At 37.2% G+C, this 20,056-nt stretch overlaps 1 protein-coding gene across 3 annotated transcripts in view; it reads right to left on the reverse strand.

The window, feature by feature from the left end:
- CCDC14 (coiled-coil domain containing 14) overlaps positions 1-18,076 on the reverse strand; it is a 50,862-nt gene extending 32,786 nt beyond the window's left edge. For 2 of the 3 annotated variants that reach the window (XM_049628318.1, XM_049628317.1), the window contains exons 1-6: positions 17,934-18,053; positions 8,587-8,642; positions 8,193-8,265; positions 7,645-7,714; positions 7,432-7,551; positions 100-336 (exon numbers count right to left, since the gene is read on the reverse strand). In XM_049628318.1, the coding sequence (XP_049484275.1) occupies positions 100-336; positions 7,432-7,551; positions 7,645-7,714; positions 8,193-8,265; positions 8,587-8,642; positions 17,934-17,963 (586 nt within the window). In that variant the 5' untranslated portion in view covers positions 17,964-18,053. Of the gene's footprint in view, positions 1-99; positions 337-7,431; positions 7,552-7,644; positions 7,715-8,192; positions 8,266-8,586; positions 8,643-17,933 lie in introns of all 3 variants that reach the window. The other variant, XM_049628316.1, reaches the window with a different exon arrangement.
- Positions 18,077-20,056: the final 1,980 nt, after the last annotated feature.

Genomic DNA, 20,056 nt, shown 5'->3' on the forward strand with positions numbered 1-20,056 from the left:
GAGGGGGAAAAGTTATCACATCTCATACTGCTTTTACAAAAAGTAGGAAACTTAATTAGAGTTTATATTCATGCATTTTAAAACATCATTCATACTAACCAGAACCAGACATGGTATGGTAGGGTATAGCAGGAATTCCATCAGGGTTGTTCTTTGAAGCCAAGTTATTCATCAGTGACATTTGGGTCTGCACATGCTCACAGAGGGCTTGGTATATTATCGGTGAATACATTCTATAATGATCTTGAAATGACCAATTCTGTGGTATATCTGATGAGTCTCTCTCACTTCCAGCAGAAGTTTCATTAGGTACATATTTCTTATTATCTGAAGATACTAGTGTGGAAGAAGGAAAAAAAATTCTTGAAATAGGATTCTTCAAAAACTTTTATCATAAAATACAAGGGAAGAAAAAGACTCTCAGAAATAGCTCAATTCACCATATACTTAACAGAAGGGCTTTACCACTATCACCCCCTAAAGAAAATCACCTCAAATTCTCTTTTAAAAGTAGTTAATGAATTGTGTAAGCTCTCCAGTCAAAAATTATCTATACTACATCTTTAAAGTCTCTATTAAATGGTATTTGTGAAATCTCTCCTTCAATTATAAGACCCCTCTTTAAGGGTGTTATTTTAAAAATCCAGTAAAACTCTTTCACCTTGCTCCTTGTCCAGTTCATGCTCTCAGGGGAAAACGGAATAGGAGAGACAGAATAGTCTGTAAAAATTTGAATGCTTGGATCATTTTTTTTAAAAAATCAGAGCTCCAAGACCAAGAATAAAAGTGTACTTAATCTAGACAATGGGCCCTCAAAGAAAATCTTAACCTGGCATTTAAAGTTTCCAAAGCCTGACCACAACCAACTTTTCCCACCAACTTTTTCCAACTCAAATTTTCATTCCAGTCAAGTCAATTTAGACACACAAAAAGCTTCTCTCACCTTCCTATAACATTACTTGTGATGAACCATTCTTCCAACTCAATTCTACCCACGCACCAAGGCTCATCTGAAGGCTTCCCTCTTCCATGAAGCCTTTTCCAATCATTCTACTCCAATGACCGCTCTTCACCATCCCAGAGCACATAGTGTCTATATGAGTTATATGTCACCTGCACATTACACTATATTGCTTATCTTTCATTCTCTTGTCTATCTGACTAAACTGTAAGCTTCTTTAGGCAGGGCTGTATCTTGTGCTTCATTATTTGCCCCCATAGAGTCTCATTATTAGTCTACCTACAAAGTAGTACAAGGGAGAAACCTGGAATTAATAAACTAATACATGAAAAGCAATGTTTTCTACATAGCACTACTCTAGAGATCTAGAGAGAAAAGTATCAAGATCTATTTCCCTAATGAGATCCCCTTCACAAACTTTTTCTATAAGATTATTAACAGAAATGAGAGTGTTCTTGGTAGATCATTGGTTATCAGGGTGCAAAATAAATTCAGAAAATATCTAGATTTTGGTAGTAGCTAAATATATATTCTAGATACAGCAAATGTATTCCCAGGTGTAAGTGTTCATGGTTACCAAAAGATCTGTACAAGGGTATTCACAACAGCTTTATTTGCAGTAGCCAAAAATGTTAACTTCCAAATAGCCATGAATAGTAGAAATGGATAAACTGTGGTATACTCATACAATGGAACACTATGCAGCAATGGAAAAGAACAAATTACTCATTTTTCAACTGCCTCTATGAATCTGACAGACATAATGTATGAAAGATGTCAGACACAGACTACATAGTATATAAGTATATTTATATGAAGTTCAAATATAGGTAAAATTCTCCAATGCAGAATAGGTAAAATTCTCCAGTGCAGATAGAAGTCAGAAAACTAGTTACTTAAGGATGAGGGTAGGTGGTAAGGATGATGATGGGGCAGAAGCATGGTAGGGTGCTAAAAATGTTCTGTATCTTCATCTGGGTGGAAGCTACATGAGTGTATACATATGCAAAAATTTGTCAATTTGTGCAACTGATTTATGCAAGTTACTCATTGTTCAAAAAATGAAGTTTTAAAAAATGGTATGGAATTCTCCAAATATATATAGCTTACTAAAAATAAAAACATTGCCAAAGCATACAACTTACATGTAAAAGCAAAAAGTTAAAGGCAGATTAACTAATATAACCAATGAAGATTGAAAAAAAAATCTAAAGAAAAAAACTACTAAATTATTATTTGACAATGAAAATGGATGAGATAGTAGATGCTTCTATTTAGACTTGGGGTATGCTTCCTTTTGAGGTGATCTATTCCTGTGAACATATTTCCCAGACTTGAGTACAAGTTCTAACAGTTACTAGCTGAGTAACTTTTGGCAAATTAACTTAACCTCTCTTGGCCTCTTCTTCCTCATCATAAAAATGATAATAAAAGTATCACCTACTTCTAGCACACAGTAAGAACTTAATGTTAGATCTATTACCAAATTGCTACAAAGTCTTAACTCAGACAAGTAAATATTTCATATTCACAAATATTCCCATCCGATATCAACACTATACCTCTAAACATGTGCCCTCTGAGGTGATTAAAACGAAAAAGAAGTTATTCTTCATTATCTGAATAGATGAGCAACAAACTGGTTAATGAACATTTCTGCAAAAAAATTATTTCTTATTGGAAATACAATTTTATAATAAATCAAGTAGAAAAGTATCTCTAAAATATTTTTAGCTTTGAAACCTAAAATGGTGGAGGATGAGATCACAGGCAGCCCATGGCTATCCTGCACACTGGTCTTCCTTTCCTCCTGATTCCTGGTCTCTCTTCTGCACTTGTATTTTCTTTGGTCCTATAAGACAGAATTGCCTGGTTTGATGAATTCTAGATTTTACAGTTAGGGGTCCCAAGCATTGGCTCTCATTCACCTTCTTTTCAAGGAGTAGTTTTCACAATCTCTGATAAAGCCGAGCTACACTATTATGCCTCTACATCTGCTAGAAGATGTCATCATGCAACATAAATTAATAAACTTCAAACATATCTCTTAAAAAATCAAAGCCTTAGAATTAAAATGACTCAATCTATTCCTTTATTAACTTAGTCTATACAAAACTCTATTGATAATGCTAAAGATTTGTATTTAAGAGGCAAATCTTAAAGCAAATTATTCAAGACAAGGTAAAAACCATAAATTCATATAAAAGATTGCATTTAGGGGCACCTGGGTGGCTCTGTTGGTTAAGTGGTCAACTTTTGATTTCAGCTCAAGTCATGATATCATGGTTTGTGAGTTTAAGCCCCCTTCGGGCTCCTTGCTGACAATGTGGATCCGGCTTGGGATACTCTCTCTTTCCCTCTCTCTCTGCCCCTCCCCTGACCCCCCCCCCTCAAAAAAAATAAACTTAAAATTTTTAAAAATAAATAAATAAATAAAAGACTGCATTTAAATTACTACTAATTTTAAAATTAAAAAAAAAAAAAAAAACAGCCAAACCACCACCAACAAAATGAGCCTGTTAATACACAAACACAAATAAGATATATTTTCTTGCTCTTGTTCATTACACCAAACCACCCTACATGAAAATGTTACCTAACACATTAGGATGATGATATGTCTAATTGGTGTCAGTTGATAACTAGAACTCATGAAAGGAATGTACTCATTATTCAGTCCACAAAACTTCTTTAGTCCTTGAATCCTAGCTTCTATACAAGCACTACTGCTTGGATGTACAAGCATTGTCCAGTGGTAAGATAATTTCTGCCACTCATATAGAACAAATAACCACTACAGAGAAGAGCTGCTGGATGCCTATTATAATTTGAAATATGTAAAAGAACACCTAGACTTGAAGGGGGCAATCAATGCTCTCCCTGTAGCAGTTTATTTCCCCAAGGTGAGGGCAGCAATAGATGTATGTTACTGAAAGCAGAGCCATGTGCCCATAGCATTCAACAGCTATCAAATGTAAAAAGTTGCTTATTAAAAAAATGTTTTTTCTTTAAATGTCGGGAGCACTCTCAAGAAGCTCCATGCATTTCTGGAACTGCCTTTCTGCCTCCTTACTCCCAGTCTGCATAAGGTGGGTGAGCTTGACCCCACAGACACTCAATGATCAGGCAGGTTCCAGACAGAAAATACATAAGATCACACCCCAGGAGACAGTTAACATAAAATAGTAAGATAATGTATCTTAAAACTGAAATAATACATAAGATACTAGTTAACATGCTGTAATAAATTCCTTAAAATTCTAGAGTCTGAGGATCTAGAAAGCCAGGTATCTCTCATCTGCTCCTCCAAATCCATCCTCTACTTGTCTCCACACTGCTCTTCCTGGGATGCTAATCCATATGGATTACACTGTTAAGAGACAGTCCTCATGGGCCTCTTGTGCTCCTACGTGTCTTGCTCAGTATACTAAGAAAGTAAGGCCTTGACCTAAGCTCTTTATCTGGGCCATTTCTCTTGGTTGTGTTTGTAGTGAATAACCTCAAAGGATAAGGTAATGTTTCCCTGAGACAAGTGCTCACTACCAACACAATGGATTTCCCAAGCTCAGTGTTCCTCAGCTGAAAGAAACCTACAGGATGAGCAGCATCCATCTGGGTCCATCACATTACCCCCACAGGAATTGGGAGTGAGGGGGAAATACGCTAACATACATGTTGCTTACTTTATTTACTGTGTGAGTAATAAAGTCCTTTGTCTCTGACCCAGGAATCTTGTGTCTCCTGCCAGCATCCATGACACAGTAAGGCTAACTTATTAGCCTGTAAGAATAAAAATCAAGTCCCAGACTTGATATACATCAAAAGGGGTCCAATTGGATCTGACCCACTGGGAGTCTTGCAAGTACCAAAGAAAGAAGAAGCATGAAGTCAGAGTATTTATTCCCAAACCCCTCTCTTTGAAGAAACTTGGGTCAACTTTGTTCCTTAAATGAAGCTCACCGCTCTTCTCATGGCAGTCTACTCTAAATAACAGTGTCTGGGTCCTAGTAACCTCTCCCTAACCTCATCTCTTAAGGCCTCTGCTGCTGCTGCTTGCACTGGGCTAGCATAATCCCTTGTGGTTTCCCTATACCCCACTCATTCCTTTGTAATGAGTTCCTCTGTAAATAAACCCTCCTTCAATTATCTTAGAGTGTTGCCATCTCTTTTCTGTTGCAACTGTGACTAGTAAGCAGTTAAGCTGGGATCCAGAAAGTTGCTACCATGGCACCATTGTCAGCAACATACATTCCAAATGAGAGTTCCCTAAAGAGGAATGCCCTGGACAAGAAATAGCCTGCCTTGAGAAAAAAAAGAGGAGATTAGAGGAATGAGCAATTGGTGCTACCATTCCTTTATTTGTCCATTGGGCCCCAGTAAATAGACCTTGGCTTTAAGAATTTGGACCAGGGGTTTGCACACTTTTCCTTAAAAGGCTAGAGAATAAATATTTCAGGCTTAGCAGACAAGATGGTCTCTGTCACAACACTCAACTCTATTGTTGCAGCACAAAAGTAGTCATAGAAAATACATAAATGAACTAGCATGGCTGCACTCCAATAAACCTTTATTTACAAAATAAATAACAAAACATTACTTATAAATAAACCAAGCTATACTCTGCTTGTCCCTAGTTTAGATCAGTGTTGCCCAATAGAAATATAATGTAAACCATGTATGCAATTAAAAATTTTCCAGTAGCTATATTAAAAAAGTAAAAATAGGTAAAATTTCAACATTTTATTGAAATCAATATATCCGAAACATTAACATTTCAACATGTAATTAATATAAAATTTTTAGATATTTTTGTATTAAATCTTTTAAACCTAGCACAAAGCACATCTCAACTTGGATGCAAAATTTTCATCAGAAATATCTGATCTGAATTTAGATTTAATAAAATTGATAGTTGAAAAAGTAGATTCATATATCCAAGTTATTCCAAACATGCTTAAAAGTTTTCTAATAACTGGGTCAAGTATCTGTTTTCAAATTTAAGTTAATTAAAGTAAATAACATTTGCAATTCAGCTCCTTGGTTGTACTAGCCATACTTCAAGTGCTCAATGGCCACATGCACCTAAATACCTTCTTGAACAGTGCAAGTCAAGGTAATATGAAGCTAAAAATGACTACCCTCCAAGATGGATTAGTAAGTTGTTCAGTTCTCTGCCTTATTCTCCAACTCATGACATTCTGAACATCAACCTCTACTCCTATAAATGCTCTACTCTCATTTTCTCAGCCTGTTTGCCTGGATCCAGATCTCTTAATATTCAGGGCTGTTGCTGTGGATAACTTTCTAGACTTTACCTCTTGCCTAAGCTGATTCTAATCATGCACTGCTGCGCTGATATTTTTGGCCTGCCTGAACCACAGAACTAGCTAGTCTCATTCTTGTCTATCTGAATTCCCATTGTGGATATTTTCATCTCCTTTTTGGGCTATCTTGTTCTACAGGCCTCCAGGGGGCAACATAATCAAAACTTGTTTGTTCTAAACTGAATTATTGTTTGCTGAATTATTACACTTTATAAAGTTAGCAAAGTTAACAGGGAGGATGTAAAATATTCTTGGCTACATTCACCATTAAGCAGTGGAAAGCTGTCTTTCCTTACTTACCTACCCAACTTGGAATTTTACCTTCTTAGGTACCATGTATTCTAACTGTGCAGCTCAACAAGTTGAGTTGCTAAACCTATGTAGGATATATACACATAAAATGATTTTAAATCAATTAGTATCTGTAAGTATGCACATGAAACAAAACCAATTTGTGGTTATCTATAGAAAGAAGTGGTAAGGAGAACAAAGATAACTCTATATACCTCCCAAATGTCATTCTGAGTTTGAACCTTTTCTTCTACAAAACCCAGTCAGTCACTTTTTCTACTTTTCTTCTTGGGAAAGTGATAGTAAACAAAGTAACTACCCAGTAATTAGAAGCTGAATAGAGAAAGAGAAGCATAAGCACACACATACACCTTAATAACCACATATTATTAAAATGAAAGACCAACTGCATAATCCCAATAGTTTATCAAAACCCTCATAATTAAAGATTATATATATATATATTAAAGATTTTATTTATTCTTTAAGTAATCTCTGTATCCAACATGGGGGTCACTCAACCCCACGATCAAGATCCAACCCCACGATCTCATATTCCACTGACTGAGCCAGCCAGGTACCCCAAAGCTTATATTTAAACAAAAAAAGGGGCGCCTGGGTGGCTCAGTCAGTTAAGTATCTGATTCTTGATTTGGGCTTGGGTCATAATCTCATAGTTTGTGGGATCAAGTCCTGAGTTGGGCTCTGCACTGAAAGTGTGGAGCCTGCTGGGATTCTCTCCTTCTGCCCCTCCCCGACTTGTGCGTGCTCATGTGCACGTTCTCTGTCTCAAAACAAATAAATAAACATCAAAAAAAAAAAAAACCCAAAAAACAAAACAGAGAAAATACTTACAAATTTCTTTCCGGACTCCTGAAGAAACATGTTTTTCATGTCCTTTCTTTTTGGATCCAAATCTTTTGCCTTCTAAAGATCTGGGATTATATCTATTTTCTGAATATGCTATTTCTGAACCTATTAATAATTAAAACAAAACTTCATTTGTATTAAGAGAATTATTAATTTAGAAAAGGTGGTTAGCAAAGGGCGTTTAAAAAATTAAAATACCTGAATCTTCATTTCTTAAAATGTCCCGCAGCAAAGAAGCACAACCATCAAGCCCTTGCACAGTTTCAGTCTGTAAGGAGAAACTCATTTAGAAATTCATATATAAAATTTTGGCACAGAAAACAACAACAAATTATATAGTTTTAAAAAAATTTTTAGAAGCAATTTATTATTGGTAGAAAACATGTTTTAAAGCAAAAAGCCTTCATATGTCCTTAAGGCAATTAATACTTAACCTCTGCACTTTTATTCCTACTTTTTAGCTTTTACCTGAAGACTAATTAAGATACTGCGTATTGTAGGGGCATCTGAGTGGCTCAGTCAGTCAATCCTCTGACTCTTGATTTTGGCTCAGGTCATGAACTCATAGTTGGTGAGATGGAGCCCCACATCAGGCTCTACACTGATAGCACGGAGTCTCCTTGAGATTCTCTCTTTCCCTATCTCTCTGTCCCTCTCCCACTCTTGCTCTTTCTCTTCCTCCCTCAAAAATAAATAAACATTTTTAAAAAGATAGTATATATTTTATCTATTCAGTTTAATCTTACCTGACTTTCTGAGTCAGAATGGATAGGATAGCCAGAATCTGCATTAAAACGTGATATCTTTCTTAAATGTGTCCTAGAAAACAAGTTCATTAATGTTTTCACATACTACAAAATTTGTTTCTAAAATATAAGTAGTAGTCATTTTCTTCCCAGTAAAGGATGAATAAGGAAGCTTGTCCATAAGATGGGATTTATATAAGATTTTATAATGATTATAAAGATTATTAAACACTAAGATGACCAACATGGGTAGATATGGAAGGTTCCTCCCCCGAGTCTGTGAAGGTAGATACCTATCTAGTTTTCTGGGATAGGCAAAATTTAGTCCAGCCCAAAAACTCATGAAAAACTCTCTTGACATTTTCTCAAGTGGTAAACTTCTTTAAGTACTTACCCTTTCTTTCCATTTGTTAATTTAGCAGGCCCAGTGTGTTTCACTGAAGATATCACCTATGGTATAATGCATTAAATTATAGTAAATATACACATATTTTTCTATTATATTCTCAGTAGGTTGTCTTGACAAAACCTGAAATGTTGTTTCCTTTCTTTTTGTGATAAAAATATAACATGAAATTTGCCAGTGTGGCCACTTTTTATTGCACAGTTCTGTGGCATTAAATATATTCAGTGACATTAAATATATTCACACTGCTGTACCTAACATCCATCTCCAGAACCTTCTCATCTTGCCAAAATGAAATTCTGTATCCATTACACATTAACTTCCCATCCACTCCTTCCCTCAGCCCCTGGCAACACGCTTCTACTTAGAGTCTCTATGAATTTGACTACTCTAGGAAGCTCATATAAGTGGAATCATACAGTGTTTCTCCTTTTGTGACTGACTTATTTCACTTAATCTAATGTCTTGTAGTAAGTGTCAAAATTCCCTTCCTTTTTAAGGCTGAATAATATTCCATTTGATGTATATATCATGTTATTAATTTTTTTAAAGGTGATATATCATACAAATCCACAATTACAATTGAAATCAATAAATTATTTGTTCTAAGTAAAATGTCAAGCAAACAAGACATACAAGACATATTTGTTCCTTAAGTTTAAGCTGAAAATAAGGTAGAGATATTATTTTAACCAGAAGTATCTACTACAGTAAATTTGGACTAAACTCAATCTCTGAACATGTTCTATATTCCCCAGTCTTCAAAACATGTAAGTTAAAGAGAGCACAGAGTTCATAACTCTGATTCTACTTATCTACATTTATTTATTTATTTATTTATTTATTTATTTATTTAATTTATAAAATTTATTGTCAAGTTGGCTACCATACAGAGTATACAGTGTGCTCTTGGTTTTGGGGGTAGATTCCCGTGATTCATTGCTTATATACAATACCCAGTGCTCATCCCAACAAGTGCCCTCCTCAATGCCCATCACCCATTTTCCCCTCTCTCCCACCCCCACCCCCGCATCAACCTTCAGTTTGTTCTCTGTATTTAAGAGTCTCTTATGTTTGCCTCCCTCCCTGTTTATAACTATTTTTTCCCCTTCCCTTCCCCCATGGTCTTCAGTTAAGTTTCTCAAGTTGCACCTATGAGTGAAAACATTATATCTGTCTCTCTCTGACTTATTTCACTTAGCATAATACCCTCCAGTTCCATCCACATTGCTACAAATGGCAGGATTTCATTCTTTCTCATTGCCAGGTAGTATCCCATTGTATACATAAACCACATCTTCTTTATCCATTCATCAGTTGATGGACATTTAGGCTCTTTCCATAATTTGGCTATTATTGAAAAGCACTGCTATAAACATTGGGGTACATGTGTCCCTATGCATCAGCATTCCTGTATCTTTGGATAAATTCCTAGTAGTGCTATTGCTGGGTTGTAGGGTAGTTCTATTTTTAATTTTTTGAAGAGCCTCCACACTGTTTTCCAGAGCGGCTGCACCAGTTTGCATTCCCACCAACAGTGCAAGAGGGTTTCCATTTCTCCACATTCCCGCCAGCATCTGTAGTCTCCTGAGTTGTTCATTTTAGCCACTCTGACCAGTGTGAGCTGGTATCTCAGTGTGGTGTTGATTTGTATTTCCCTGATGATGAGTGACACTGAGCATCTTTTCATGTGTCTATTGGTCATCTGGATGTCTTCTTCAGAAAAGTGTCTATTCATGTCTTCTGCCCATTTCTTCATTGGGTTATTTGTTTTTTGGGTGTTGAGTTTGGTAAGTTCCATATAGATTTTGGATACTAACCCTTTATCCGATTTGTCATTCGCAAATATCTTTTCTCATTCTGTTGGTTACCTTTTAGTTTTGTTGTTTCCTCTGCAGCGCAGAAGCTTTTTATCTTGATGAGGTCCCAACAAGGGACCTAGGTTTTTCATGCATTTTGAGTTCATTTTTGTGTATGGTGTAAGAAAGTGGTCTAGTTTCATTCTTCTGTATGTTGCTGTCCAGTTCTCCCAGCACCATTTGCTAAAAAGACTTTTTTCCATTGAATACTCTTTCCTGCTTTGTCAAAAATTAGTTGGCCATACATTTGTGGGTCCAACCCTGGGTTCTCTATTCTATTCCATTGGTGTATGTGTCCATTGGTGTATGGTGCCAATACCATACAGTCTTGATGATTACAGCTTTGTAGTAGAGGCTAAAGTCTGGGATTGTGATGCCTTCCACTTTGGTTTTCTTTCTCAACATTATTTTGGCTATTCAGGGTCTTTTGTGGTTCCATACAAATTTTAGGATTGTTTGTTCTAGCTTTGAGAAAAATGCTGGCACAATTTTGATTGGGATTGCATTAAATGTGTAGATTTGCTTTGGGTAGTATTGACATTTTAACAATAATTATTCTTCCAACCCATGAGCATGGAATGTTTTTCCATTTCTTTGTGTCTTCTTCAATTTCCTTCATAAGTTTTCTATAGTTTTCAGCATACATATCTTTTACATATTTGATTAGGCTTATTCCTACGTATTTTATGGTTCTTGGGGCAATTGTAAATGGGATCCATTTCTTGATTTCTCTTTCTGTTCCTTCTTTATTGGTGTACAGAAGTGCAACCAATTTCTGTACATTGATTTTGTATCCTGCAACTTTGCTGAATTCATGTATCAGCTCTAGCAGCTTTTTGGTGGTCTTTCAGGTTTTCCATGTAAAGTATCATGTCATCTGTGAAAAGTGAAAGTTTAACTTCTTCTTTGCCAATGTGGATGCCTTTTATTTCATTTTGTTGTTTGACTACTGAGGCTAGAACTTCCAACAGTGTTAAACAATAGTTATCCACATTATTTAGAATGCCTGACAAGACCAGCCCATGGAAACTCTACCATTCTTCTTTACCTACAGCTCATTCCCTCACTTTTTCTTTTCAAACTCATATAACAATATTGTTTTTGAAAAAACAATTTTATTTTAAAAGTAAAATAAGTGGGCTAATTTTTGTGTAGAAGAAAAAAAACGCACTTGCTTTTACATGCATCCATGTTATCTTGAAAGTTAGGCAACAAACAGTTCGTTGTGTTTGCCTCTGGGGAGGGAAACTGAGAATCTAGAGGACAGAGCAAGGGAGATTTTCCAAGGTATGCCTCTTTATATCTTAATAACTTATATCAATAAATATAATCTCTATTTAAAATGTAATTTTTAGGGGTGCCTAGGTGGCTCAGCCGGTTAAGCATCTGACTTCAGTTCAGGTCATGATTTCACAGTCATGAATCTGAGCCACAAGTTGGGCTCTGTGCTGATAGCTCAGAGCCCGGAGACTGCTTCGAATTTTGTGTCTCCCTCTCTCTGCCCTTCCCTAGCTTGCACGCGCGCTCTCTCTCTCAAAAATAAACATTCAAAAATTTTTTAATTAAAATACAATTTTTAAAAGACATAATGGGGTGCCTGGGTGGCTCAGTCGGTTGAGCGTCCAACTTCAGCTCAGGTCATAATCTCATGGTCAGTGGATTCAAACCCTGCATTGGGCTCTGTACTGACAGCTCAGAGCCTGGAGGCTGCTTCAGATTCTGTCTCTCCCCCTCTCTCTGCTCCTCCCCCACTCACGCTCTATTTCTCAAAATCGAATAAATGTTAAAAAAAAATTTTTTAAAGACATGAGTTAAATTCCCTACTCACTCCCTCATTTCACCCTTCACAAGTAGTCACTGTTGGCAGTTAACATTTATGGTTTTTCTTTACATGTTGACATATTTCATCCCAAGATAGCTTTGAGCAGTAATTATTAAACTAATCTGGAGTTATATGCTACTGAGAATACATTTTAAAAATTGGGTTAATGGAGTTATATTTCTTCTTGAGATAACTTGGGATATGATAGAGTCATGAAGCCAGTAAAGAGAACCAACCTTATAGGAAATAAGATCCTACGTAGTACTGCTCCACTGGTCCCTGCATGACACCTTCAGGGTCCTTCCCTTTTATATATACATATGTTGGTGTCCTGGCCAAAACCGTAATAAAATTCCAAACCATGGTATTTCAATACACTGGACCAAGTCCAAAAACAGCTACTGCAATTATTATCTTTCAAAATTAAAAACAAAAAGTATACAGAGGTAAATGTATGGCATAATTGTAAGATTACACGTGATCTTTCTCCAAAAAACATGCATGAGCTTATATAACAGAAAGTCAGGTAATGAAAATTACCCAGGATAAAAGCACCCTAAAAAAGTAACTATCATATTGGCACATTTTCATCAAAACTCTCTTTTGTAATTTTCATTCTGAAATAACAGTACAAAGAATTTCTATATACACTTTACCCAGATTCCCCAACTGTTGACATTTTACTACATCTGCCATGTTCTCTCAAAATATATGCAAAAACAAAATATATACAATAAAAACATAGAAAAATACTAAGTATTAGTGGTTTTCCTGAACTATTTCAGGCTAAGATACAGATATGATACCCCTTTATAGTAAATATTTACTCCTAAATATTTTCTAAGAACGAGGTCACTTATATAACTATGATATAATTATCAAAATCAGGAAATTAATATTGACACTGTATTATAAACTACAGATTTTATTCACATTTTGCCAATTATTCCAATAATGTCCTTTATTAAAAAAAATATTCTGGTCCATACCCAATGCAGGATCATATGTTGCATTTAATTGTCATACCTCATTAGTCTCCTTTAATCTGGAACAGTTCCTTGGATTATCGCTCATTGTCTTCCATAACCTTCATATATTTAAAGAGTACAAGCCACTTACATTGTAGAATGTCCCTCTTGACATTTAGACTTGTCTGATGTTCCCCCATGATTAGATTCAGGTTGTGCATTTTTGGCAGGAATACCACAAAAGGGAAATTTTGTCCTTCTTAATGTAAGTAGGCATATGGTACCAGTTTGTCCCATTACTGGTAATGTAAACTTTGATCATTTAAGATGGCATCTGCCAGGTTTTTCACTGTTAGTATTAAGGTTAGTATTTTCAACATTGTATTAAGTAATTAATGGGGAGATACTTTGAGATTATGCAGACTTCTATTCATCAGATTCACCCAGTAGTTGTAGCATCCCTTGATGATTGCCTTAATCCCAACTGTTTGTGAAATGGTGATTTGTGTAACTTCCATCTTCCTTCTATAGTTATCAGTTGGCATTCAACTGTAGGTAAGCACTTTTCCTTTGTTGTTTGTTAGTATGGATCAGTGATTCCTGTTATGCCATGGGTTATGATCCATCATCATCATTATTTAAAATACTTTGATGCTCCAATTGTCCCAGATTCTATCAGTGGTAGTCTCTTAAAACTAGCTCCTGTATCATTTTAACATGGCCCCATTATTTTTTGAGCAATTCCTTACTTTCTGCAACAAGGTGCTCTGGGCTCATCTTTTGTTGTTGTTTTCATTGTAGTAAGAATACATAACACAAAATCTACTTTCTTAAATTTTTAAGTGCACAATACTATACAGGTGATTACTTGTATGATATTGTACAGCAGATCTCTAGAACTTATTTATCTTGTATAACTGAAACTTTATACCTAGTGGATAGCAACTCCCCGATTCCCCCTCCCTCCAGACCAGCCCCTGGCATCTACCATTCCGCTCTCTGCTTCTGAGTGTGACTATCTTAGGTCCCTTATGGAAGTGGAATAATGCACTGTCTGTCCTTTTGACTGGCTTATTTCACTTAGCATAATATCCTCAAGGTTCATCCATGTTGCACATGGCAGGATTTTTTTTTTAAGGCTGAAAAATATTCTATTGTGTGTATATAGCATATTTTCTTTACCCATTTAACTATCAATAGACATTTAGATTGTTTCCACATCTTGACTAATAATGTGAATAATGCTGCAATGAACAGAGAAGTGCAAATATCTCTTTGAGATCATGTTTTCAATTCTCTTGGGAAAAAAATCTGGAGTAGAACTTCTGGACCATACAAGAGCTCTATTTTTTATTTTTTGAGGAACCGTCATACTGTTTTCCATAGCAGCTGCACCATTTTTCATTTCTGCAAAAAGTGTACAAGTATTCCAATTTCTCCACATTCTCACCCATGAGACTAGCCATCTAAAGAGGTGTAAGGTGTTATCTCACCGTGGTTTTGATTTGCATTTCCCTAATGACTAGTAACGTTGAGCACCTTTTCATGTGCTTTTTCATGTGCCTTTTATGTATCTTCTTTGGAGAAATGTCTATTCAGGCCCTTTGGTTTTTTGCTATTAGGTTGTAGGAGTTCCTTATATATTTTAGGTGTTAACCCTTTAGTAGGCAGAGGGTTTACAAATCTTTTTTCCCATTCCATAAGTTGCCTTTTCACTCTGTCGTTTCCTTTACTCTGCAGATGCTTTTTATTTTGATGTATCCAGGCTCATCTTATAATTTTCCTGTTCCAGCTGTGGAGTTGACCATTCCTCCTAGAAGTCATGGTTCCTTTTAGCAAATGATATTTAGAAACCAGATCTAGACACTAGATTTTGCTACTGGGTCTTCCAATCTTTTCCCATATGGATTTTCTTAGTCATAATGACTAGCTAGTTGCAAAAAAGTAAATCTTATGATTTTATTTTTAAATATTTTTCCATATTAACATAACTTCACAAAATTTTTTAATGGTTGTATAATATTTTCTTGAGTGGAAGTAATGTAACACATCCTTGGTTTGCTTCTATTTTTCACAATTGAAAAACAAGCCTGAAGTAAACATTTCCATGTACAGAAAAAAGCATTTTCATACTCAGGATTAAAAGCTTATTTATTTGGTGAAAGGCTATAATTCATTTAATAACTCTTGATACAATTTACAAAAACACTCTCAAAAAGGAGTGCCCCAAACCACAATGCATGAGACCATAATTTTTCTTTATCTCACATTTACTTCTACTGGGTATTATCATTAAACTTTTTTTCTTTGCTATTTGAGAAAAATATATGCATTTCTTACAAGTTGTATCTCCTACTAACAGGTGCAAAGTAAGATTACATTTGTAGAATAATTTAATCCACACCCTATGATTTATCATTTCTGTGAGCTAGGAACCTAAATTACAGAAAGGAGGCTTGTTCAAAGTCATACATCTAATTATAGTATAATGTTTAAAAGAAGGGACTCTGGGACCAACTATGTGGGTCTGAATCCTGCTCCACTGCTAACCAGTTTTGTAACTGTAGGAAAATTATTCGAAGTCTTCATCCCTCAATTTCCTCATCTATATGGAGATGATAATAGTATCTACTTCATAAGGCTATTATGAATATTAAATGAATTAGAAGTACTGTGGAAAAACACTTAAGAGTAACATCTACCACACAAGTGCTACCTCAGTGTTAGCTATTCTTTTTTTTTTTTTAATTTTTTAAAATGTTTATTTACTTTTGAGAGAAAGAATGAGAGAGACAGAGGTGTGAGCATGGGAGGGACAGAGAGAGGGAGACACAGAATCTGAAGCAGGCTCCAGGCTCTGAGTGGTCAGCATAGGGCCCGATGCGGGGCTTGAACCCACAGACTGAGAGATCATGACCTAAGCTGAAGTCAGAGGCCCAACCGACTGAGCCACCCAGGTGCCCCATTTTTCTTTTTTTTTTTTTTACGTTTATTTACTTTTGAGAGACAGAGAGAGATACAGCATGAGCAGGGGAGGGGCAGAGAGAGAGACACACACAGAATTCGAAGCAGTCTCCAGACTCAGCTGTCAGCACAGAGCCGATGTGGGGCTTGAACTCACAGACCACGAGTTCATGACCTGAGCCAAAGTCGGGCACTTAACGACTGAGCCACCCAGGCACCCCAGTGTTAGCTATTCTTACCATTAAGATGGTCGTAAACTGTTTTTAAGGGGACCAAATTTTGTTGCACATTTATGCCAAGAGTGAGATAGATGTTTTACCAGGTTCTCTCATGTAATTCTCCCCAATTCTTTGAGGCAGGATTTTATACCTATTTACAACTACTTTATGGCTAAGGGAAAGGAGGCTCAGAGAAGTAGAAAGCACTTTGCTTAATATCACTACCATAGTAATGGCAGAATTGGAATGTGAATCTTGAAGGTGACCATGATTACAAAAACCACGTTTTCCCCTTGCTGACTGCACATATTCTGAGTTCATTCAATGTAAGAGAAAGATCTATAAGGGTGAGGATGCTCAGGAAGTACTCATGAAGAAAGTCTGAGCCAGGTATTTTTTTAAAAAGCATTAAGATTAATATTAATGGGGAAGACAGTATCATAGGTGAGTTGATATCAAGTGAGAGAATGAGAGACGGGGATATATTAAAGAGGATAAGATCACTCCAGGTAGTGAGTCTGTGTGAGAAATAGTTGATTCATTACCTAGAAATCTACTATATGCTATGTGCTATCCCAGGCCTTGAGGATATAGAGATAAATTGTGCAGTAAGGGAGGTATATAGATTAGGAAGGTCCCTAGTATGAAAAGCAGTTTAATAATGGTCAGCACAAAGCACAAAAGGGGGAAGCAAGGAGCACCCAAACAATGGGAAAGTGAGAGGGGTAGGGAAGGCTCTTGAGTGGCTCCTGAGCTGAGGGAAAAGATAGAAAGTGGAGGTACCAGGAACAGAGGTGCATTCCAGGCAGTACAGAAAGGAAAGTGCAAAGACATGGAAGCATGAGAGGGCATGGGGCATCCAGGACACTGAAGAACATATCAGTGAACAGTGCTGGATACACTTGGAGTGGGGGCGGGTCTGGTAAGGAATGCACTAGGGGAATCAAAAAATAGCTGTGTTGACAGGCCAAAGAACTGAGATTTTACCCTGAAAGAGGATTCGTGTAGATTTTAAAGCAGAAAATAAATCATTTAGTGACAACGAGGGGGTGCTTTTGGAAAGGGTAAGGCTGTCGGTGGGGGCACTAACTGGGAGACTTTAGTTTTTACAAGTAGTTGTAAAATACCAGTAATTGTGACGGAACACCAGCTAATAGCAACACTTGGTGGAAAAGCCAAGGAACTGTATTTGATGCAACAATATACTGAGCGTTGGAGAGGTTAAGTCACCCTACCCAGGACGGAGGCTGGCCTCGAACCGGCGCCCTACACCAAAGCCAACGCTCTGGAAGACTACAATTAAAACAGAACATACATCTATGGACAGTGCGGCTGTGTTAGGATGTTAACATTGGGTGTCCCCCCAACTCCCCTCTCCCAGCATTTTTAACGCCGCCACATTGTCTTTGCTTTTATTTTTTTCAGAGTTTTGCACTTCTCCTGGCCCTTGCCCCCTCAGTCCCTCTAAACCCCATAGTGGACGCCTCAGGTCCGCAGCCCTCACCTGGCCCGATCGAGATCCGGACCTGACCATCTCTCGCAGCCTCAGAAAAGCCCAGACGGAGGGAAGCAAAGCCAAACGATAAAAGAAATTAACCGCCGTGGACTCCCGGATCCCCTTGGCCCGCCCCCCGAGCTTCCGCTTCCGGGAAGGAGCCCGCCGAATGTCGCGCCGCATAGTCTCGTGAGTGCTGCCGGGTCGTCTCCAGTACTCCCAGCGCAGCACCCTGAGCTTGCGCAATAGACCCCTCCCGGCGCCTTGCTCGTCACACACTGGCAGAGAAAGTGGGAGAAGTCCACAGAACGCCGCAGGCCGGGGTTGGGGGGGGGGGGGGGGCGGGGGGGGGCGGGGGGGGGGGGGTCCGGGGTGGGGGGGGCGAGGTTGGCAGGAGGGGGCGGGGTCAGCCGGGAGGGGCGGGGCCGAAAGGAGCCGGGCTCCTGAACACTTGAAAGAACTTCTGAAGAACCGCTACCCTGAATGAGCTGAGGGAAGAGGCGACAAGGACTCTCAAGGGCCAGAGGAAGGGACTGAGGGAGAGGACCAACAGGTTTCAAAAAGAATTGGCTCGGCTCGGTGTTTTGTGTGCCATTTTGAATGATTTTGGTTTTGATAGTCAATAAAAGTCAATCCTTGGTCTGGTTAGCTTTGTGTAATTCTGATTGCAATTTCAGAATTATTCACTGTGGCCCTTGATCTCAGAATGGTGCTCATTAGTTGGGATTTTGTTTTACTTCCATGCATAGTTGTTTGCTCTTCAGTCGAGGTAATTACTGTTAATGAAGAATGACTCCGTATTCTTACATTAGCATGCTTCACGATTTTTAATGGAAATTAGTTTTTGGTGTTTAAGACACTGAGTTTGGGGTTAATGTTTTAAATCATATGAGAAGAAATTAAATAAGCCAACTAATTACATTTTTTAATAAGAAGGGCTAGATTTTGAAAATCCTAATTACAATTAAAATAAAAACTCAGAAACTAAAATCATACTGATTTGGGGAAACTGGGTATTTAATAAATTTAGCTTTGTATTGAATTAGACTTGAAAACCTCTCCCGTCTTCATCGTTCTATAAGTGTTTAACATATTTACTTGAGATTACAGGGTTTTTTCCTTAAGCTGACTTGATTTTTTTTAGAAGCTTACATGGATTTTTCTTAATACATGCTTATTTTAGAAAATATAGATAAGAAATACAAAATCACCCATAATCCCAAAGAGTACCACTCTTAGCAGTTTGGTACATTCCCTTCTAGACTTTTCCCAACTGTGTATGTATGTATAAATATATTACAACAATAGGATATGATGCATATTACTGTGAGTGTTTTAATATCTCATCAACATCGCTTCTCAGTAATTTACAATTACAAAATGGCTGCCTGGTGTACCATTTTTCTACTGTTTGGAATTTTATGCTTCTCCCCTCCTTTTTGTTTGTGTTTTTTTGAGTTTTTCTTTTTTTCTCCCTTTTTAAATTTTTGAGGTAATCGCTTCCAGGGTCTTTTGTTTTTATTTTCTCAAATGTTTTTTTATTGTGGCAAAATACACAAATAATAAAATATACCATCTTAACCATCTTTAAGCGCACAATTCAGTGGTACTAAATACATTTATAATATTGTACAACCATCACCACCATCATCTCCAGAACTTTTTTCATCTTGTGAAAGTGAAATTCTATATGCATTAAACAACACCCCATTCTACTCTCCCCAAAAGCCCCTGGAAACCACCATTGTACTTTCTGTCTCTATGATTTTGACTAAGTACCTCATACGAACAAGATTATACAGTATTGATCCTTTTGTAACTGGCTTATTTCACTTATCTTTTTTTTTTTTTAATTTTTTTTTTTAACGTTTATTTATTTTTGAGACAGAGAGAGACAGAGCATGAACGGGGGAGGGTCAGAGAGAGAGAGGGAGACACAGAATCGGAAACAGGCCCCAGGTTCTGAGCTGTCAGCACAGGGCCCGACATGGGGCTTGAACTCACGAACCGCGAGATCATGACCTGAGCCGAAGTCCGACGCTTAACCGACTGAGCAACCCAGGCGCCCCTATTTCACTTATCTTTAAAAGTTTGTCCATGTTATAGCATATATCAAAATTCCGTTCCTTTTT

The sequence above is a fragment of the Panthera uncia genome, chromosome C2, assembly GCF_023721935.1.
Source record: "Panthera uncia isolate 11264 chromosome C2, Puncia_PCG_1.0, whole genome shotgun sequence".
NCBI classification, from domain to species: domain Eukaryota; kingdom Metazoa; phylum Chordata; class Mammalia; order Carnivora; family Felidae; genus Panthera; species Panthera uncia.